At 46.3% G+C, this 20,795-nt stretch overlaps 1 protein-coding gene across 6 annotated transcripts in view; it reads right to left on the bottom strand.

The window, feature by feature from the left end:
* dysf (dysferlin, limb girdle muscular dystrophy 2B (autosomal recessive)) overlaps positions 1-20,795 on the bottom strand; it is a 407,686-nt gene that overhangs the window by 315,459 nt on the left and 71,432 nt on the right. For all 6 annotated transcript variants that reach the window (XM_087991921.1, XM_087991945.1, XM_087991926.1 and 3 more), the window contains exon 4: positions 1,591-1,696. In XM_087991921.1, the coding sequence (XP_087848047.1) occupies positions 1,591-1,696 (106 nt within the window). The remainder of the gene's footprint in view (positions 1-1,590; positions 1,697-20,795) is intronic.

Here is a 20,795-nt window from a genome sequence, read left to right on the forward strand (position 1 = left end):
CTCAACTGAGAGAGTAATCCTTGAAATAACAACATTCTAATGATACTCAATAGCGTTTTGGTGGCACACTTAAGCTGTTTTACGGCATTAATGTTCAATTAAAGAGCACATTATCGTGAGATAACATCTGTATGTCATCCAAACATTGACAATAGGCTACATTAATATCAGTAACAATCCGTAATAGAGCGCTGAGGGACACACTGAGGGACACTGAGTGACAAGGAGAAAGTGAAAACTGCAGATGATGGAGATCAGAGTCGAAAAGGGTGGCACTGCAAAAGCACAGCAGGTCAGCCAGCGTCAGAGGAGCAGGAAAATCAATATTTTGGGCAAAAGACCTTCATCAGGAAGGGCTTTTGCCTGAAACGTCGATTTTCCTGCTCCTTGGATGCTGCCTGACCTGCTGTGCTTTTCCAGCACCACTCTGATCTAAACTCTGGTGTCCAGCACCTGCAGTCCTCGCTTTTGCTGCTCGTATGCTGTCTAACCAGCTGTGTTTTCCCAGCACCACATTTCTTGATTACTGAGTGACAACGTAAGGGAGCTCAGTAGAGATACAGTCAATAACACAGGGTGCTGGGGGGAAGCGGGTTACTGAGTGACAGTGTGGGGGAACTGGATTAACATCAGTACAGATATAGGCAGTAACACAGGGTACTGGGGGAGAGGGGTTACTGAGTGACAGTGTGAGGGAGCTGGACTAACATCATTACAGATACAGACAGTAACACAGGGTGTTGGGGGAGAGGGGTTACTGAGTGACAGTGTGAGGGAGTTGGATTAACATCAGTTCAGGTACAGTCAGTAACACAGAGCCCTGGGGAGAGAGGGGTTACTGAGTGACAGTGTGGCGGAGCTGGATTAACATCAGTACAGATACAGTCAGTAACATAGGGCACTGGGGGAGAGGGGTTACTGAGTGACAGTGTGAGGGAGCTGGATTAACATCAGCACAGATATAGTCAGTAACACAGGGTACTGGGGGAGTGGGGTTACTGAGTGACAGTGTGTGGAAGCTGGATTAACATAAGTACAGATACAGTCAGTAACACAGAGCCCTGGGGAGAGAGGGGTTACTGAGTGACAGTGTGGCGGAGCTGGATTAACATCAGTACAGATACAGTCAGTAACATAGGGCACTGGGGGAGAGGGGTTACTGAGTGACAGTGTGAGGGAGCTGGATTAACATCAGCACAGATATAGTCAGTAACACAGGGTACTGGGGGAGTGGGGTTACTGAGTGACAGTGTGTGGAAGCTGGATTAACATAAGTACAGATACAGTCAGTAACACAGGGTACTGGGGGGAAGAGGGGTTACTGAGTGACAGTGTGGGGGAGCAGGATTAACATCAGTACAGATACAGTCAGCAATGCAGGGCGCTGGGGGAGAGGGGTTACTGAGTGACAGTGTGGGGGAGCAGGATTAACATCAGTACAGATATAGTCAGTAACACAGAGCGCTGGGGGAGAGGTGTTACTGAGTGACAGCGTGAGGGAGCTGGATTAACATCAGTACAGGTACAGTCAGTAACACAGGGTGCTGGGGAGAGAGTACAGTGTAAGCTGAAAAGTGTTGACTCTCTTACCCCAGTGTTCTGTTTCTTTGTGTCCAGCAAAGCCAGACTGTAGTTGGCCATGAGGTTCGGGGTGCTGAGGACATCTCTGAGGGGGGCTCGGACCTCCCCCAGAAACCTGTGAATTAAGAAAAGGGATAAGAAATGAGTCAACTATGTCATCCGGAATTTGACTTCACACTCACCAATGCCCGTTTTCCGCTGGTGAAACCCACAGGCGCTGCTTAAACTGAGCCTGGAAATTAGATCCATGTTTCAAAGCAGATTTTGCATTTAAATCATGCCTTTCTGACCTCTTCCAAAATGGAAGCTAGTTTATACATAGCAAGTTATACATAGCAAATAACAATGATCAGTGAATATGTCATAGTGATATCAGTTAGGTAATCCTTATTGGTCAGGATACCAGGGGAACGATTCCCATGTCTACTTCAAGCTCTGCTTCATCTCCTGCTGGGAGACCGGGTGCAGTCAAACCTCGATTTAACATCTTCACTTATTGCGTTGGGGTGTAATGCTCACAGGTCTCTGGTGTTAGTCTTGAATCTGTCCCCTAGTGGGTGAACGATCTCTGGAAACATCTTGTTGTGACCCCCAGCTAATGCTACTGCTGGGCAAGTGAGACCCCAGCATTAAATCTGGCTCTTTGATCATACACATTTTTCTAACTTAAACACGGTGATCATTTGCCGAACCATAGGCTGCAGATATAACAGTGAAACAAAATTTTATTCCACATTAGGGAGCAAAAAAACCATGAACCAAAATATCAAAATATGGAACACAGGTTTGAAATAGTTTAAAACATACGGCAAAAACAAAATCTCATCTCATCGTCAATGTCATTATTTCACAGCAATCCAAAGACACTGAAATTATCCTTCAGTTTGACTTGACTGCTCCTCCCCAGTTCTTATTAGGAACAAAGAAGTGTCCTTCCAGCGAAGCTCATGAAACAGAGTTTAGACTTTCTAAGTCTTTTAGAGCTCTGCAGGTTTCCAAGCAACACTCCTGGGTCTGGAATTTCATTTGCTGAATATTTATACCGAGGTAACAATGCCCTCTGCTCCTTTCTAGGAAGACATTTCGATACAGTAGTTCAAGAAAGGCAGTTTACCACCACCTTCTCAAGAGCAACAAGAGATGAGCAATAAATGCTGGCCCAGCCAGTGGCACCCACAGCCCGTAAATGAATTGAAAAAAAAACAAAAAGATTACTGTGCTTCTCAATCCAGAGCCTGAAGGCGTTTCAATCTCGACTGCTCCTTTGACACCACTGAGGCCGCAAGGACAATGGATAATGGGAATGCTGCCAGTGACAATTCCCCTCTAAACCACTCACCATCCTGACTTGGAAATATAAAAATATTTCAAACAGTATTCTAAATTTAGATAGCTTGGTCTGTGGTTTCCTTTTTCCTTTTGGGTCATACACTATCCCCAAGATTGTAGGGATAGGGTAGTGGTTGGTTCTGCATGGGATGCTCTGTGGAGCGTCAATGTGGACTTGATGGGCTGAATGGCCTGCTTCTACATTGTAGGGATGGTTTACCTTTAATATTCGAACATGCATATAGAAGCATTGCACTCGGTAACACAGAATGTCTCATTTCAATACATGTTGAAAGACATATGATTTATAGATGCTCATGTCACTTCAAATTTGGATTTCAAGATAGTGGCATATGGGTGCTGCCTACTTTGTAAAGGGTTTAAGAACAAATTCAGAAAGTCATTTCTGGAGTAGTGACTTAATCCAATATGTGCGAGAGAACAAACTCCTAAAATGTGAATTGAAGATTACCTAGGCTTAAGGATTATGACAAAGTGTAAACATTGCAGGCATGAACATGCTTTCAATTTAGGATAATCAAGGATTGATTTTAATTTCGAAGGTCCAGGGCCTGGCTTGTCAGGAGTTCAGAAGGATATCTCCAAGAAGGTCTTGAGGGTCAGTAGAGATGCGGAAGTATTCTCTGGCTATGGACTCGAGATCCAAGGAATACCATTTCAGAACAAAAGACAATCCATTCAGGAGTGAAACAAGTGGGAACATTCTTCATCCAGATGGTGGTGAATCCTTGGAACTCTCTACTCCAGAAGGCTGTGGAAACTCAGTCATTAACTAATTTAAAGTCAGAGATTACTAGATTTCTTGTTACAAATGCAATTGAGGGATGTGGAATAGTGTGGGAAATGAGCTCGATGATCAGCTGTGACCTAGAGTGACAGATTATGCTCAAGGAAGGCCTGTTCCTATTCCGATATTCCTCCCACTTGACTGGGTGAGTGCAGCTCAGGAACTCGACTCAATCCAAGACAGAGCAGTTACTTGCTTGGCACTCCCCTCAACACCCACTCCCTCCACTAACTGTGCTCAGTAGCAGCAGCAGCTTGTACCATCTGCAAGCTGCTCTGCAGAAATTCACTAAGGCTCCTTCAATACCATCTAAACACAAGAGCAGCAGATACATGGGAACACTGCCATCGACAAGTTCCCCTGTAAACCACTCGCCATCCTGACTTGGAAACATTTTGCTGCTCCTTCACTGTCGCTGGGTCAAATTCCTGGAATTCCCTCCCTAACGGGTCAATCAACAACAGGTAAAATGCAGCAGATCAAGAAGACAGGTGACCTCCACCTTCTCAAGGGGCACCGAGGGAATCAGCAAAAATTGCTCACCCAGCCAATGACGTCAATACCACTTAAAAACCAAAACAACATTGACAATAATACACTGTGTGCCACTGGGTACAATGTTCCTTTGTATTGTAAGATAATTGAGCATGTGTTATTGTGTACAATATACACCTCCACAGATTGAGTGTGACTGGGAATAATGTTGCTGGACAGTATATCATAACACACTGTTGTGGAGGGGGGTTGAAAAATGTGTTGCTGGAAAAGCGCAGCAGGTCAGGCAGCATCCAAGGAGCAGGAGAATCGGCATTTCGGGCATAAGCCCATCATCAGTGATAGTGTCCCTACTTTTGAGTCAGGAACACCCGGTTCAATTCCCACCTTACATTACTTAAAATGTTGATTCAAAGATGTCTATAAATGACACTGTTGATGTGTGGATCCTATATGAGTAAAGGTGGTTAGCTCATTTGGCTGGACAGCTGGTTAGTGACACAGAGTGATGACAACAGGATCAGTGCTGGGCCCATTGCTGTTTGATAGCTATATTCATGATTTGAATGTGAATGTACACGCAATGATTAGGAAGTTGGCTGATGACACTGAAGTAGATGGTATCATGGACAGTGAGGAAAGTCATCAGAAATTGCAGCAGGACCTTGATCAGCTGGGGAAGTGGGCCGAGAAATGACAAATGGAGTTTAGATTAGATTAGATTACATTACAGTACAGTGTGGAAACAGGCCCTTCGGCCCAACAAGTCCACACCGACCCGCCGAAGCGCAACCCACATTTACCCCTTACCTAACACTACGGGCAATTTAGCATGGCCAATTCACCTAACCTGCACATCTTTGGACTGTGGGAGGAAACCGGAGCACCTGGAGGAAACCCACGCAGACACGGGGAGAATGTGCAAACTCCACACAGTCAGCCGCCTGAGGCGGGAATTGAACCCGGGTCTCAGGCGCTGTGAGGCAGCAGTGCTAACCACTGTGTCACCGTGCTGCCCATAAATATCGATATCAATAAATGGGAGGTCTTGCATTTTGGAAAGTCAAGTCAAGGTAAGAGCTTCATGGTGAATGGTAGGGCCTTAAGGAGTGTAATGGAACAGAAGGATCTTGGATTGGGAGCAGCTATCTGAAGGGAAGTCCACATTTGATATGTGGGAGGCTTTCAAAGTTATGTTAAAGATAGTGCAGGATAGGCATGTCCCATTGAAGGCAAAGGATAGGAAGGGCAAGAATCGTGATCCATGGATGACAGGAGAAATCACACGACTGGCCAAGAGGAAAAGGGAAGCGTACATAAGGTCCAGGCAGCTAAGACCAGAAGGGACCTTAGAGGAATATCGGAAGAATAGGACCAATCTTAAATAAGGAATCAAGTGGACTAAAAGGGGTCATGAAATAACTTTAGCGAGTAAAATTAAGGAGAATACCAAGGCCTTTTATCCAAATACAAGAAGCAAAAGGGTAACTAGAGAAAGGATTGGTCCACTAAAGGATAACGAAGGAAGATTGTGGGTTGAACCTGAGAAAATGGGTGAGTTTCTCAATGATTACTTTACATCAGTGTTCACTGAGGAGGGGGACATAATGAATGTTGAGATTAGAGATAGAAGTTTGATAACTTTGGATCACATTGACATAAGTAGGGAAGATGTGTTGGATAGGGTCAAGGATATTAAGGTGGACAAATCCCCAGGACAGGATTGAATCTATCCCAGGTTGCTGATGGAGGCAAGAGAGGAAATAGCTGGGGCCTTGACAGAAATCTTTGTAGCATCCTTAAACACAGGTGAGGTGCCGGAGGACTGGAGGGTTGCTCATGTTGTCCCCTTGTATAAGAAGGGTAATAGGGATATTCCAGGTAACTACAGACCAGTGAGCCTGACGTCAGTGGCGGGAAAGGTACTGAGGGATAAAATCTGTTTATATTTGGAAAAGAATGGGCTTATCATTGACAGGCAACATGGTTTAGTGCGGGGGAGATCATGGATTACTAACGAGGTCTTTGAGGGAGTGACCAAGTTGATAGATGGAGGAAGGGCTGTTGGTGTCATTTACATGGACTTTAGTCAGGCTGTTTGATAAGGTTCCCCATGGTAAACTAATGGAGAAAGTGAAGTCACATGATGTGCAGGGTATCCTAGCTGGGTGGATAAAGAACTGGTTGAGCAACAGGAGACAGAGAGTAGTAGTTGAAGGGAGTTTCTCAAAATGGAGGAAGGTGACCAGTGGTGTTCCACAGGGATCAGTGTTGTGGCCACTGTTGTTTGTAATATGCATAAATGATCTGGAATAGGGCACTGTTGGCATGATCAGTAAGTTTGAGATGACATGAAAATTGGAGGAGTAGCAGAAAGCATAAGGGACTGTCAAAGAATACAGGAGGATATAGGTAGAGTTGGGTGGAGAAGTGGCAGATGGAGTTCAATCCAGGCAAATGTGAGGTGATGCATTTTAGGAAGTCTAATTCTAGAGTGAATTTTACTGTAAATGTTGGGAAAAGTTGATGAGCAGAGAGATCTGGGAGTGCAGGTCCATTGTACCCTGGGAGTGCAGGTATGGTAGGTTCATTTAAGATGCGTCTGGACAGATGCATGAGTAGGTGGGGAGCAGAGGGATACAGATGCTTAGGAATTTGGCGATAGGTTTAGACTGTGGATTTGTACCCACATTCACCCCTTCCCCAGGAAGTTAATGCCACGGGTGAACCACTCTCTGTGTAAAAAAGGAGCTTGCTGGTAATTAGTCAAAGTTTCAATGTGTCCATTGCACCATATCATGCTTTAAGTCATAATATCTTGACAATGAGGCAGAGGGGCAGTGGAGCAGTGGACAAGGAGAGAAATGGAATCAAATCCTGTTGTTTGAATCCTCCTCAAATAATGGATTCTGGTGATCTGAAACCAATAAGAAACTCAGCAGGATCTGTGGAGACAGAAACAGAACTAGCATTTCGGGTCCACTGTGACTCTCTTTCAGGAGTGAAACTGTTTCGGAGAGTCTGTGGAACTTGAGACATAAACTCTGCTTCTCTCCACAGATGCTGCCAGACCTGCTGAGTTTCTCCAGCAATTTCTATTGATATTCTAGTACCTTATGAGATCCCCCCTGTGCCCAGAGGTCTCCAGGACACGAACTGTGGTCACAGGAAGATGTGCGGCACAGGGAATAGACAGTATCATCAAAGTGAGGGACAGCCAAGGACAACAATCCTTCCTGCACAATCTAACTGTGATCCTGCTGAAGTTATAAATAACCCCAGGGAATGCCCACTACTTAAGCACACTGTCTAAGGTGTATCCTTAATGTGGAACTGTGAGTGCTCCCAACTAGACAGTGCGGACTTGGAAACATTGCAGCCATCAATTCGGCTGTGCACATTCCGTGCTATTTGCCAGGATCAGGGTCAGACTCCTTGGCAACCGTCGTCAGGTCATTTCCTGACGGCGAGCACTCAGCCTGATTTACTGGAAATGCCGTGGGTTACTGCTGTCAAACAGCTGGCAGAGCACAGTCACACTTGGATTGGCAGGAAAGGGCTGTACATAAACCAGAGTATTTATAGAGACCTGACTCACAGTGAAAGGAACCAGCGACCACAGGACTGTTACCTGTGGGAGAATTTCTATGTACTATACAATGACCCACTGCATGTTCCTATATACAATAGACAGTAGCACATTAAACAAAAGATTAGATAGGCTGGGAATTTTTTTCACTGGAGCATAGGAGGTTGAGAGGCGACCTGCTGGAAGTTTATAAAATAATAAGAGGTATAGATAGTGTTAATGGGAATTGGCCTTTTCCCCAAGATGGAGAATTCCAAGACTAGGGGCACATTTTTAAGGTGAGAGGAGAGAGATTCAAAAGAGACATAAGAGGCACATTTTTTTACACAGAGAGTGGTTCGCCCGTGGCATTAACTTCCTGGGGAAGGGGTGAATGTGGGTACAATTACAATGTTTAAAAGACATTTGGATGGATACGTGAATAGGAAAGGTTTGGAGGGAGTCAAAATTAGAGTGGTGCTGGGAAAGCACAGCAGGTCAGGCAGGATCTGAGCAGCAGGAAAATTGATGCTTCGGGCAAAAGCTCTTCATCAGGAATCCGGTTTGGAGGAATACGGACCAGGAGCAGGCAGGTGGGACTAGCTTAGTTTGGGACTATGTTCAGCATAGACTGGTTGGACCGAAGGGTCTGTATCTATGCCCAATATAGCATTAGGACAAGTAACAAATACTGTGTTTTTATACAATATTCATGCAGTGTTGTGCTCAGTAACATGAGAATACACATGGTATTATAGAGTGTGGTAAAGTCACTCTAGTCCGATCAGACCATCAAGCTGTTTTCTCATTGGAGAGAGATGACTGGTGGTGAGTTTAACCTGAGGGTCACCATGCCTCAGTTGAGAAGGTGGGACTCTTATAGTGACCTCAGCAACAACAGGAATCAAGCCCTTAATGCTAGAGTCATAGAGTCTTACAGCACAGAGACAGTCATTCTTTTATTCCTGATATAACTATAGAAAGCTTGAGGGTTTTCCTTGATCCTACCTGCCAACAACGTCTCATGTCCCCTCCTGGCTCTTAGTTCTTTCTTTTGGTCCTTCCTGGTTAACTTGTAACTCTCAAGCACTCTAACTGAGCCTTCATGCCTCATCTTAACATCAACCTCTTTCTTTCTCTCAACAACAAATTCAACTTCTTTAGTAAACCATGGCTCCCTTACTCGATAACTTCCTCTCTGCCTGGCAGGTACATACTTATCAAGGACCCGCAGTAGCTGTTCCTTGAACAAGCCCCACATTTCAATTGTACCCATCCCCTGCAGTTTCCTTCCCCATACTATGCATCCTAAATCTTGCCTAATCGGATCATAATTGCCTTTCCCCCAGCAATACCTCTTGCCCTGCATTATATACCTGTCCCTTTCCATCGCTGAAGTAAACATAACCGAATAGTGGTCACTATCACCAAAGTGCTCACCTACCTCCAAATCTAACACTGGGCTAATGGTAAGATTCTTGGTAGTTTAGATGAGCAGAGAGACCTCAGTATCCATGTACTGATCACTGAAAGTTGGCATGCAGGTTGATAGGGTTGCTAAGAAGGCATAAAGTGTGTTAGGTTTTATTGGTAGAGAGATTAAGTTTCAGAGCCACAAGGTCATACTGCAGCTGTACAAAACTCTGGTGCAGCTACACTTGGAGTACTGCAATACTGGTCACGACATTATGGAAAGATGTGGAAGCTTTGGAAAGGGGCGATTTCAAAGGAGATATAATAGGATGTTGCCTGGTATGGAGGGAAGGTCTTATGAGGAACATGGGACTTGAGGCTGTTTCGTTAGAGAGAAGAAGGTTGAAAGGTGAGTCAATTGAGACATATAAGATAATCAGAGGGTTAGAAAGGGTGAACAATGAGAGCTATTTTCCTCAGATGGTGATGACTAGCACAAGGGGACATAGCTTTCAATTGAGGGGGTGATATAGGACAGATGTCAGAGGTAGGTTCTTTAACAGAGAGCAGTAGGGGGGTGGAATGCCCTGCCTGCAACATTAGTAGACTTGCCAACGTAAGGGCATTTAAATGGTCATTGGATAAACAGATGGATAAAAATGGAATAGTGTAGGTTAGATGGGCTTCAGATTGGTTCCATAGGTCGGTGCAACATCGAGGGCTGAAGGGTCTGTACTGTGCTGTAATGTTCTATGTTCTAAAATCAATTTTGCAGGAGATGTGCTTGAATGGTTGTAGAGTTGGCTTCAAGCAAGACATGACCACTTGTTAAACGGTCCTCCCATTCAATCTGGCAGGGGTACTGTTGATGGAATTTCTCTAGCCTCTTATATGTTTTGTGACAATTTAACAAGGTTATGTCCTTGCTTTTTTTTTCAAAAGGGGTTGTAAAGGCAGAGGTTCCGATATGTCTGGTGTTATCTACTTGAGAAAGCTTTTATGCCTTTCTTTTAAAACACTTAACTTGAAAGGGTTCTGAAAAGATTTACAAGGGTGTTGCCAGGGTTGGAGCATTTGAGTTATAGGGAGAGGTTGAATAGACTGGGGCTGTTTTCCCTGGAGCATCAGAGGCTGAGGGGTGACCTAATGGAGTATTATAAAATCATGAGGGGCATAGATACGGTAAATAGACAAAGTCTTTTCCCTGGGGTGGGGAGTCCAGAACAAGAGGACACGAATTTAGGGTGAGAGGAGAAAGATATAAAAGGGACCTAAAGGGTACCACACAGAGGGTGGTACGTGTATGGAATGAGCTGCCAGAGGAAGTGGTGGAGGCTGGTACAATTACAACATTTAAAAGGCATCAAGAAGGGTACATGAACAGGAAAGGTTTAGAGAGCTATGGGCCAAGTGCTGGCAAATGGGACTAGATTATTTTAGGATATCTTGTCAGCCTGGACAAGTTGGACCGAAGGGTCTGTTTCTGTGCTGCACATCTCTGTGACTCTGAGTTTAAAAAAATGCTCTTCATCACAGTCCTAAATGGCTTCCCATTTATTTTGAAATTGTGCTCTCTGGTTCTAGGCTGGGCCCCAGCCTATTCAACCTCGCCCTATAGCTCAAATCCTCCAACCCTGGCAACATCCTTGTAAATCTTTTCTGAACCCTTTCAAGTTTCACAACACCCTTACGATAGGAAGGAGATCAGAATTGCACGCAATATTCCAAAAGTGGCTGAACCAATGTCCTGTACAGTCACAACATGACCTCCCGACTCCTGTACTCAATACTCTGACTAATAAAGGAAAGCATACCAAACGCCTTCTTCACTATCTTATCTACCTGCAACTCCACTTTCAAGGAGCTAAAAACCTGCACTCCAAGGTCTCTTTTTTCAGCAACACTCCCTAGGACCTTACCATTAAGTGTATAAGTCCTGCTAACATTTGCTTTCCCAAAATACAGCACCTCGCATTTATCTAAATTAAACTCCACCTGCCACTTCTCAGCCCATTGGCCCATCTGATCAAGAATTCATTGTAATCTGAGGTAACGTTTCAACACCCCCTCCCACTCTGCCGAGGACATGCAGGTACTGGGCCTCCTCCACTGCCACTCCCTCACCACCTGATGCCTGGAGGAACAAGACCTCATCTTCCTCCTCGGAACTTTTCAACCCCAGGGCATCAATGTGGACTTCACCAGTTTCCTCATTTCCCCTCCCCCCACCTTACCCCAGTTCCAGCCTGCTAGCTCAACACCATCCTCATGACCTGTCCTACCTGCCAATCTTCCTTTCCACCTATCCACTCCACCCTCCCCTCTGACCTATCACCTCCATCCCCACCCCATTCACCTATTGCACTCTTCGCAACCATCTCCCCAGCTCCCACCCCCCTCCCATTTATTTCTCCACCCTGGAGGCTCCCTGCTCATTCCTGATGAAGGGTTCCTGCCCGAAACGTTGATTTTCCTGCTTCTCGGATGCTGCCTGACCCGCTGTGCTTTTCCAACACCAATCTAATCTTAACCTTCTTCACTGTCCACCGCACCTCCAATTTTGGTGTCATATGCAAACTTATGAACAATACCTCTTATGCTCACATCCAAATCATTTATGTAAATGATGAAAAGTAGTGGACCCAGCACCGATCCTTGTGGCACTCCACTGGTCACAGGCCTCCAGTCTGAAAAACCACCCTCCACCACCACCCTCTGTCTCTACCTTTGAGCCAGTTCTGTATCTCCCATGGGGAACCTTGTCGAACGCCTTATTGAAGTCCATATAGATCAAGTCCACTGCTCTGCCCTCATCCATAATCTTTGTTACTTCTTCAAAAAACTTAGTCAAGTTTGTGAGACATGATTTCCCACGCACAAAGCCATGTTGACTATCCCTAATCAGTCCTTGCCTTTCCAAATACATGTACATCCTGTCCCTCAGGATTCCCTCCAACAACTTACCCACCACCGAGGTCAGGCTCACCGGTCTATAGTTCCCTGGCTTGTCTTTACCACCCTTCTTTAATATTGGCAGCACGTTAGCCAACCTCCAGTCTTCCGGCAACTCACCTGTGACTATCGATGAGATAAATAATCTTTCGAATTGTCTATCCTAGGAAACAGTGGTGACTCAATCTGTGGGAATATTTACCGATTAACAGATTTACTAGGGGTCATGAGCTCAAGGTGAGAGGCGGAAGGTTTAGGGGAGATATGCATGGAAAGGTCTTTACACAGAGGGTGGTGGGTGCCTGGAATGTGTGACCAACGAAGATGGTACAGGCTGGCATGATAGTGTCATTTAAAGATGCATCTGGACAGATACATGACTGGGCAGGAAGCAGAGTGATACAGATCCTTAGAAAACAGGCAACAGGTTTAGATAGAGGATCCAGATTGGCGCAGACTTGGAGGGCCGAAGGGTCTGTTCCTATGCTGTAATGTTCTTTGTTCTTTGCTCTATTTCTAATGATGTAAAAGGAAATGAGGACTATGTAAGGGAAAAGAAAATCACTGAAATGGATGATCAACCATGATCACGTTGAGTGGCAGGACTGACCTGACAGGCCTGACGATTAAACGAAATGGACTCAGTGATCTTCCTCATTTGCAAAGGACCTGGGATTTTCTCTATTGTGATAAACAGCGGCTGCTTGAGGTGGATATATTTTCAGGAAACCTAGCCAAGTATATATATAGATAGACTTGGTTTGGTTATGCTATGATTAGATCAAACGGCCAGAAGAAGTAGGAACAGGTCATTCAACACCGCTCCCTTTTTTTAAGAGGAAAACTCAACCAGGAAATTGTTCCAATTACGGCTGACAAATTAAATCAAGGACAGAATCAGAAATGACTGGAGAAACTCAGCAGGCAACAGGTTCTGCAGAAGGGTCAATGGGCCCAAACCATTAACTCTGTACTTTCTCTGCACAGATGCTAACAGACCTGCCGAGTTTCGCCAGCAATTTCTGTTTTTGTTTCTGATTTCTAGCACCTGCAGATATTTGTTTTAAATGAAATCAAAGATTGGATCAGACCAGTGGATGAGACGCATTAAAGGGGCCAAAAAGAAACGGTCATCCTGAGGATTTTATCCCATTGTTCTATTTTAGGACATTGCAAAGAAAGATCAAGAAAATTATTAAGAGAGGAAATATCGAATATATTGGGAGTTAAGGTGGCTAAATCACCTGTACCTGCTGATCTACATTCTAGAGGGTTGAAAGAGGTGGTTGTTGATATATACACTGATAGGGTTTAGATTAAATTAGTTACAGTGTGGAAACAGGCCTTTCGGCCCAACAAGTCCACACCGACCCGCCGAAGAGTAACCCACCCAGACCCATTCCTCTACCCTAACTAATGTGCCTAGCGCTATGCACAATTTAGCATGGCCAATTCACCTGACCTGCACATTTTTGGACTGTGGGAGGAAACCGGAGCAAACCCACACAGACACGGGGAGAATGTGCAAACTCCACACAGACAGTTGTCCCGAGGCGGGAATTGAACCCAGGTCTCTGGCACTGTGTGGTAGCAGTGCTAGCCACTGTGCCACCATGCCGCACACTCTTATTTTTGCTGCAAGGGAAAAAAATGACCTGTTCCTACATCTTCTGTTCTTATGATCTAATCATAGCATAACCTACCGATCTATAGGCACTTGGCTAACTTTCCTGAAAATGGATTAACCTCAACCAGTCGCTGTCTGTCACAATGGCAACATTTGGCAAAAATCACAAAGTCCTTTCAAAATGAGGAAGCTCACTCAGCCCATTTAGTTTAATCTTCCAACAAGGTCTTTCCTTCACCAGCTGTATGTCCCCTCCAAGTCATGTACAGTCCTGGCAATCCCATAAAAACATAAGACTTGGGAGGAGAAGGAGTCAGAAAGTGTGGCGCTGGAAAAGAGCAGCAGGCCAGGAGCATCCGAGAACCAGGAGAGTCAGTGTTTTGAGCATAAGCTCTTCATCAGGAATGGGGGTTGGGGGGAGGGAGAAAGGGTGCTGAGAGATAAATGGGAGAGGGATGGGGCTGAGGGGGGAGGTAGCTGGGAATGTGATAGGTCGATGCAAGTGGGGGGGGGGGGGGTGATGGTGACAGGTCAGAGCGGAGGGTGGAGTGGATAGGTGGGAAGGAAGATGGATAGGTGGGTCAGGTCAAAGGGCGGTGCCGAGTTGGAGGTTGGATCTGGGATAGAGTGGGGGTGGGGAGAGAGAGATGAGGAAACTGGTGAAATCAACATTGATCCCGAGTGCTGCCTGACCTGCTGTGATATTCCAGCACCACACCATTTGACTCTGATCTCCAGCATCTGCAGTCCTCACTTTCTCCATGGGAGCACTTAGCCCATCTAGTCTTTCCTGCCATTCAATAGACAATAGGTGCAGGAGTAGGCCATTCAGTGAGGTCATGGCTGATCTGCTCATCTTTAACTTCACTTTCCTGCCTTTTCCCTATAAAACTCGACTCCCCATCCATCCCAGCTTTGAATATACAGAATGACTCCGCCTTGACAGCCCTCTGTGGGAAAGGATTCCACAGATTGACTGTCCTCTGAGAGAAGAAATTCCTCCTCATCTCTGCCCTAACTGGGCAACCCCTTACTCTGAGGTGATGCCCTCTGGTCCGAGACTTTCCGACTCTCTGCATCTACCCTGTCAAGCCCGGTGCGAATGGTTAATAAGGCCTCCTCTAATTCTTGAAAATTCCAATGAGTACAGTCTCAATCTATTCAGCCAAAAGAGATATTGCTGGAAAATCTCAGCAGGTCTGGCAGCATCTGTAAGGAGAGAAAAGAACTGACGTTTAGAGTCTAACTGACCCTTTATCAAAGCCTTGACAAAGGGTCAGTTAGACTCGAAACGTCAGCTCTTTTCTCTCCTTACAGATGCTGCCAGACCTGCTGAGATTTTCCAGCATTTTCTCTTTTGGGAGCACTGGTGTGTTAATTTCCAGCATCCGCAGTAATTTGCTTTTATCCAATCTATTCAGCGTTTTCTCATGAAATTAACACACCAGTGCTCCCAAATCCCATTGTGCTGCAACTTTCTGCAGTCTTGCTCCATTTAAATAATATTCAGCTGCTCTTCTTCCTGGCAAACTGCATATTTTACCATTTTCCCACATTATATTCCATCTGTCACTGTTCTCCCACTCGCTTGACTTGTCTATGGAGCCTCTGCTGCTGAGTCGAATCCAGTTTGATTCTGAGGTTAAGTACAGTCCACCTTCATTGGTCATACATCAGGATGGGAGACAGTGAGGAGTGCAGATGCTGGAGAATAAAGGTTGGTAAAGTGAGCTGGAAAAGCAGAGCCGGTCAGGCAGCATCCGAGGTGCAGGAGAGTCGATGTTTCAGGCAAGACCCTTCATCAGGACAGGGGAAGGGGAGGGGGGGCTGAGCGATAAATAGGGGGAAGGGAGAGCAGGGCTAGGGTAAGGCTTGGCGATAGGTGGGCAAAAGTAGGCAGTGATGGTCATAGGTTGGTGGGAAGTGTGAAGTGGATAGATGGGAAGGAAGATGGACAAGCTGGTCAGGTCAAGAGGCCGGAGCTGAGTCGGAGGGTTGGATCTGGGAAGGGGTGAGGTGAGGGAAGATTGGGAATGTTGATGCCATGTGGTTGTAGGCTCCCAAAGCAGAAGATGAGGTGTCCCTCCTCCAGTTTGTGGGTGGCCTTGTGTAGGTGGTGGGGGAGGCCCTGAATGTACATGTTCTCAGGGGAGGTTGAGGGGGAGGGGGAAGTGGATGGCCACTGGAAGATGGGGTTGGTTGGTGTGTATGGACCAGAGATGTTCCCTGAACCACTCTCCGAGTTTGCGCTCAGTCTCTCCGTTGCAGAGGAGACCACATTGAGAGCAACGGATGCAGTAAATGAGGTTGGAGGATGTACAAGTAAATCTCTACTGGGTTTGGAATGACCCTTTGGGGCCATGGGCAGAGGTGAGAAGGGAGGTGTGGGCGTAGATTTTGAACCTCTTACGGCAGTGGGAGAAGGTGCCCTACCTCCCCCTTCCCTCTATTTACCTCTCAGTCCCCCTCCCCAGTCTTGATGAATGGTCCTGCCCAAAACATCAACTCTCTCGCTCCTCGGATGCTGCCTGACCTGCTGTGCCTCTCCATTAGGATGGGCTGGTCAGGATATCGGCCTGAAGGTTACTCAACAAAGGAAGTAGGGTGAGAATTTTCCAGAAGAACAATGCAGAGAGAAAACCAGGATTAAGTACGTCAGCGAGCCACAGAGCGAGCGGTACACGGAGATGAGTGGGGCACCACTGATCAAGGCAACATTCCACAGACTTCCTGCTACTTTTCTGTGGTAGGCGGAGCTAAGATAGGGAAATGTCTGTTTCAAGGCACAACTCTATCGTGTGAAAGAAGAGATTTGTTTTATCTTTGGCCTGCAAGGCTTCCTGTTTTGCTGCACAAATTTATTGCACATTCCTGCATTGACACCCTGGCTCAGTTTCCCTGACAGATTTACTCATATGTTCACTCACGGGATTATGGACACCTCTGACGAGGCCAGCATTTCTTGCCCATCCTTAATTGCCCAGAGGGCAGTTAAGAGTCAACCACATCACTGTGGGTCTGGAGTCACGTGTAGGCCAGACCAGGTAAGGATGGCAGTTTCCTTCTCTAAAGTGAACCAGGCAAGTTTTTTGCCAACAGTCGTTTCATGATTAGAGCCTCAGATTCTTTATTGAAATCAAATGCCACCATGTGCCGTAGTGGGATTTGAACCTGGCGTGCCCTGGGCATTAGCTGAGTTTCTGGGTGAACAGTGATAATCCCACTCGTATCATTGTCTTCCTTGTTGATGTACACAATACAAATTCTCAGTGGGTCAAACCCCCATCACAGTTAGGGCGTGCAAATCCCTCCCCACTTAAGCACAAAATTTAAGCTCTGCGACAGTGCTGAGCGATATAGGAACAGGAGTAGACCATTCAGCCCATCAAGCCTGCCCCACCATTCAGTTCAAGCATGGCCAATCAAAGACATCAATGTCTTTCCCCCACTTCAACCCGACATCCCTGTCCACCACACTGGGAATCGGAAATGTCCAATCTCTGCCTCAAACATACTTAAAGATTGAGCAACCACAGACCTCTGGGGATAGAGAATTCCTAATATTCACCATTCTCTGAGTAGATTGATTCTTGAAGGGGCCGTCTTTATTGTTAAACAAGAGAACTGTTGCAGGTGGATACGGCAATTCTCCACAACACTATCACAAAGGAGGTTGTGCGGCAGTGGAGGGCAGAGCTAAAAGGGACCCAAGGGGCAATGTTCTCTCACTCGCATCCCAAGCAAGAATAGAGAATAAAAAAGAGCATCCTTGTGAAGGCTCTAAGTGTAGTGTCGTGGGTGTGATATGGAGGAAGTGGTACAGTAGTGGGAGGACGTCAAACCCTAATATTGGTTGTGGGAAGTCAAATTTGCACCAGAAAAGTGGGTAGGGATAACTTGGATTTCCAAAACAGATTTCCCAACTCCAGGACATCCAGGACACTTTAACACCAAAGAAGCTGCACGTTTACATTTCACTTTTAGTGTCTTACAGTCATAGAGACGTACAGCACAGAAACAGATCCCTTGGTCCAACGCGTCCATGCCGACCAAATATCCCAACCCAATCTAGTCCCACCTGCCAGCACTTGGCCCATATCCCTCTAAACCCTTCCAGTTCATTTACCCACCCAGATGCCTTTTGCAGTTGTACCAGCCTCCACCACTTCCACCAGCAGCTCATTCTATACACGCACCACCCTCTGCGTGAAAAAGTTGCCCACTAGGTCCCTTTCACATCTTTGCCCTCACCCTAAACCTATGCCCTCTAGTTCTGGACTCCCCCATCCAGGGGAAAAGACCTTGTCTATTTACCCTATCCATGCCCCTCATGATTTTGTAAACCTCTATAAGGTCACCCCTCAGCTTCCGACGCTCCAGAGAAAACAGCCCCAGCCTGTTCAGCCTCTCCCTGTAGCTCAGATCCTCCAACCCTGGCAACACTCTTACAAATCTTTTCTGAACCCTTTCAAGTTCCACAACAGAATGGACCAAAATGAATAGCAAAGCAGTCTTAAAAGCCCGAATGGCCTACTCCTGATCCTGTTTCTAAAGTTTATTTGAGCCTTTAGGAGAAGGGGAGATTTCTTAATATTTTGTACTTTCCTCTGACCTTGTAATTAAAAGGTAAAAGTTGACCATGCTCTCCCACAATAGTGGTCTGACAGTGTGTTTATAAACAGCAGACAATTTATGGGCCAGCACACAGATCAGAAGCCAGATTCCATTTGTTCAAGCCCAGAGTTTCGTCATTAACTTCGTCTGAGAGGAAGTTCCCTTCCTGTTTGTGAACTCTTGGAAAACGCACAACAGGAAGGAGTGAGATATTACAGTGGATGAATGAAACAACTACTTTCAGATTGATGACCAACCACAAAACTTCCTCAAAATCATCGGCTTATTGCGACACAGTTTTCTTTTGAGTAGAAAAGCTGGTAATTCGAAATGCATAGCCAATGAGCATCCTCCCCAGGACAAAGACAGCACAGGGTTAGATACAGAGTAAAGCTCCCTCTACATTGTCCCCATCAAACACCCACAGGACAGGGACAGCACAGGATCAGATACAGAGTAAAGCTTTCTCTACACTGTCCCCATCAAACACTCCCAGGACAGGGACAGTACAGGGTTAGAAACAGAGTAAAGCTCCCTCTACATTGTCCCCATCAAACACCCACAGGACAGGGACAGCACAGGATCAGATACAGAGTAAAGCTTTCTCTACACTGTCCCCATCAAACACTCCCAGGACAGGGACAGTACAGGGTTAGAAACAGAGTAAAGCTCCCTCTACACTGTCCCCATCAAACACTCCCAGGACAGGGACAGTATGGGTTTCGATAAAGAGTAAACCTCCCACTACACTGACCCCATCAAACACTCCCAGGACAGGGACAGTATGGGGTTCGATACAAAGTAATCCCCCCACTACACTGTCCCCATCAAACACTCCCAGGACAGGGACATCACAGGGATAGGGACAGAGTAAAGCTCTCTCTACACTGTCCCCATCAAACACTCACAGGACAGGGACAGCACAGGGTTCGATACAGAGTAAAGCTCCCTCCATACTGTCCCCATCAAACACTCCCAGGATAGGGATAGCACGGGGTGAGATACAGAGTAAAGCTCTCTCTACACTGTCCCCATCAAACACTCCCAGGAGAGGGACAGCACGGGGTGAGATACAGAGTAAAGCTTCCTCTACACTATCCCCATCAAACACTCCCAGGACAGGGATAGCACGGGGTTAGATACAGAGTAAAGATCCCTCTACACTGTCACCCCATCAAACACTCCCAGGACAGGGACATCACAAGGTTAGATACAGAGTAAAGCTCCCTCTGCACTGTCCCCACCAACCCTCCCAGGACAGGGACAGCATGGGATAAGATACAGAGTAAAGATCTCTCTACACTGTCCCCATCAAACTCTCCCAGGACAGGGACAGTACAGGGTTTAATACAGAGTGAAGCTCCCTCTACACTGTCCCCATCAAACACTCCCAGGACAGGGACAGCACCGTGTTAGGTACAGAGTGAAGCTCCCTCTACACTGTCAACATCAAACGCGCACAGGACAGGGACAGAAAGGGGTAAGATACAGAGGACACCTCCCTCCACAGTGTCCCCATGAAACACCCCCAGGACAGGGACAGCACAGGGTTAGATACAGAGTAAAGCTCTCTCTACACTGTCCCCATCAAACACTCCCAGGACAGGGACAGCACGGGGTTAGATACAGAGTAAAGCTCCCTCTGCACTGTCCCCATCAAACCCTCCCAGGACAGGGACAGCATGGGATAAGATACAGAGTAAAGATCTCTCTACACTGTCCCCATCAAACACTCCCAGGACAGAGACAGCACGGGGTTAGATATAGAGTAAAGCTCTCTCTACACTGTCCCCATCAAACACTCCCAGGACAGGGACAGCACGGGGTTAGATACAGAGTAAAGCTCCCTCTGCACTGTCCCCATCAAACCCTCCCAGGACAGGGACAGCATGGGATAAGATACAGAGTAAAGATCTCTCTACACTGTCCCCATCAAACACTCCCAGGACAGAGACAGCACGGGGTTAGATATAGAGTAAAGCTCTCTCTACACTGTCCCCATCAAACACTCCCAGGACAGGGACAGCACAGGGGTTAGATACAGAGTAAAGCTGCCTCTACACTGTCCCCATCAAACACTCCCAGGACAGGGATAGCATGGGGTGAGATACAGAGTAAAGCTCTCTCTACACTGTCCCCATCAAACACTCCCAGGACAGAGACAGCACGGGGTTAGATGCAGAGTAAACCTCCCTCTACACTGTCCCCATCAAACACTCCCAGGACAGGGACTCCATAGGGTTCAATACAGAGTAAAGATCTCTCTACACTGTCCTGTTCAAACACTGCCAGGACAAGGACAGCATGGTGTAAGATACAGAGTAAACCTCCCTCTACACTGTTCCCATCAAACACTCCCAGGGCAAGGACAGCACAGGGTTGGATACAAAGTAAAGATCTCTCAATAC

The sequence above is a fragment of the Chiloscyllium plagiosum genome, unplaced genomic scaffold (genome assembly GCF_037043375.1).
Source record: "Chiloscyllium plagiosum isolate Xiang-an unplaced genomic scaffold, Cpla_swu_hap1 HiC_scaffold_1, whole genome shotgun sequence".
Lineage (NCBI taxonomy): Eukaryota > Metazoa > Chordata > Chondrichthyes > Orectolobiformes > Hemiscylliidae > Chiloscyllium > Chiloscyllium plagiosum.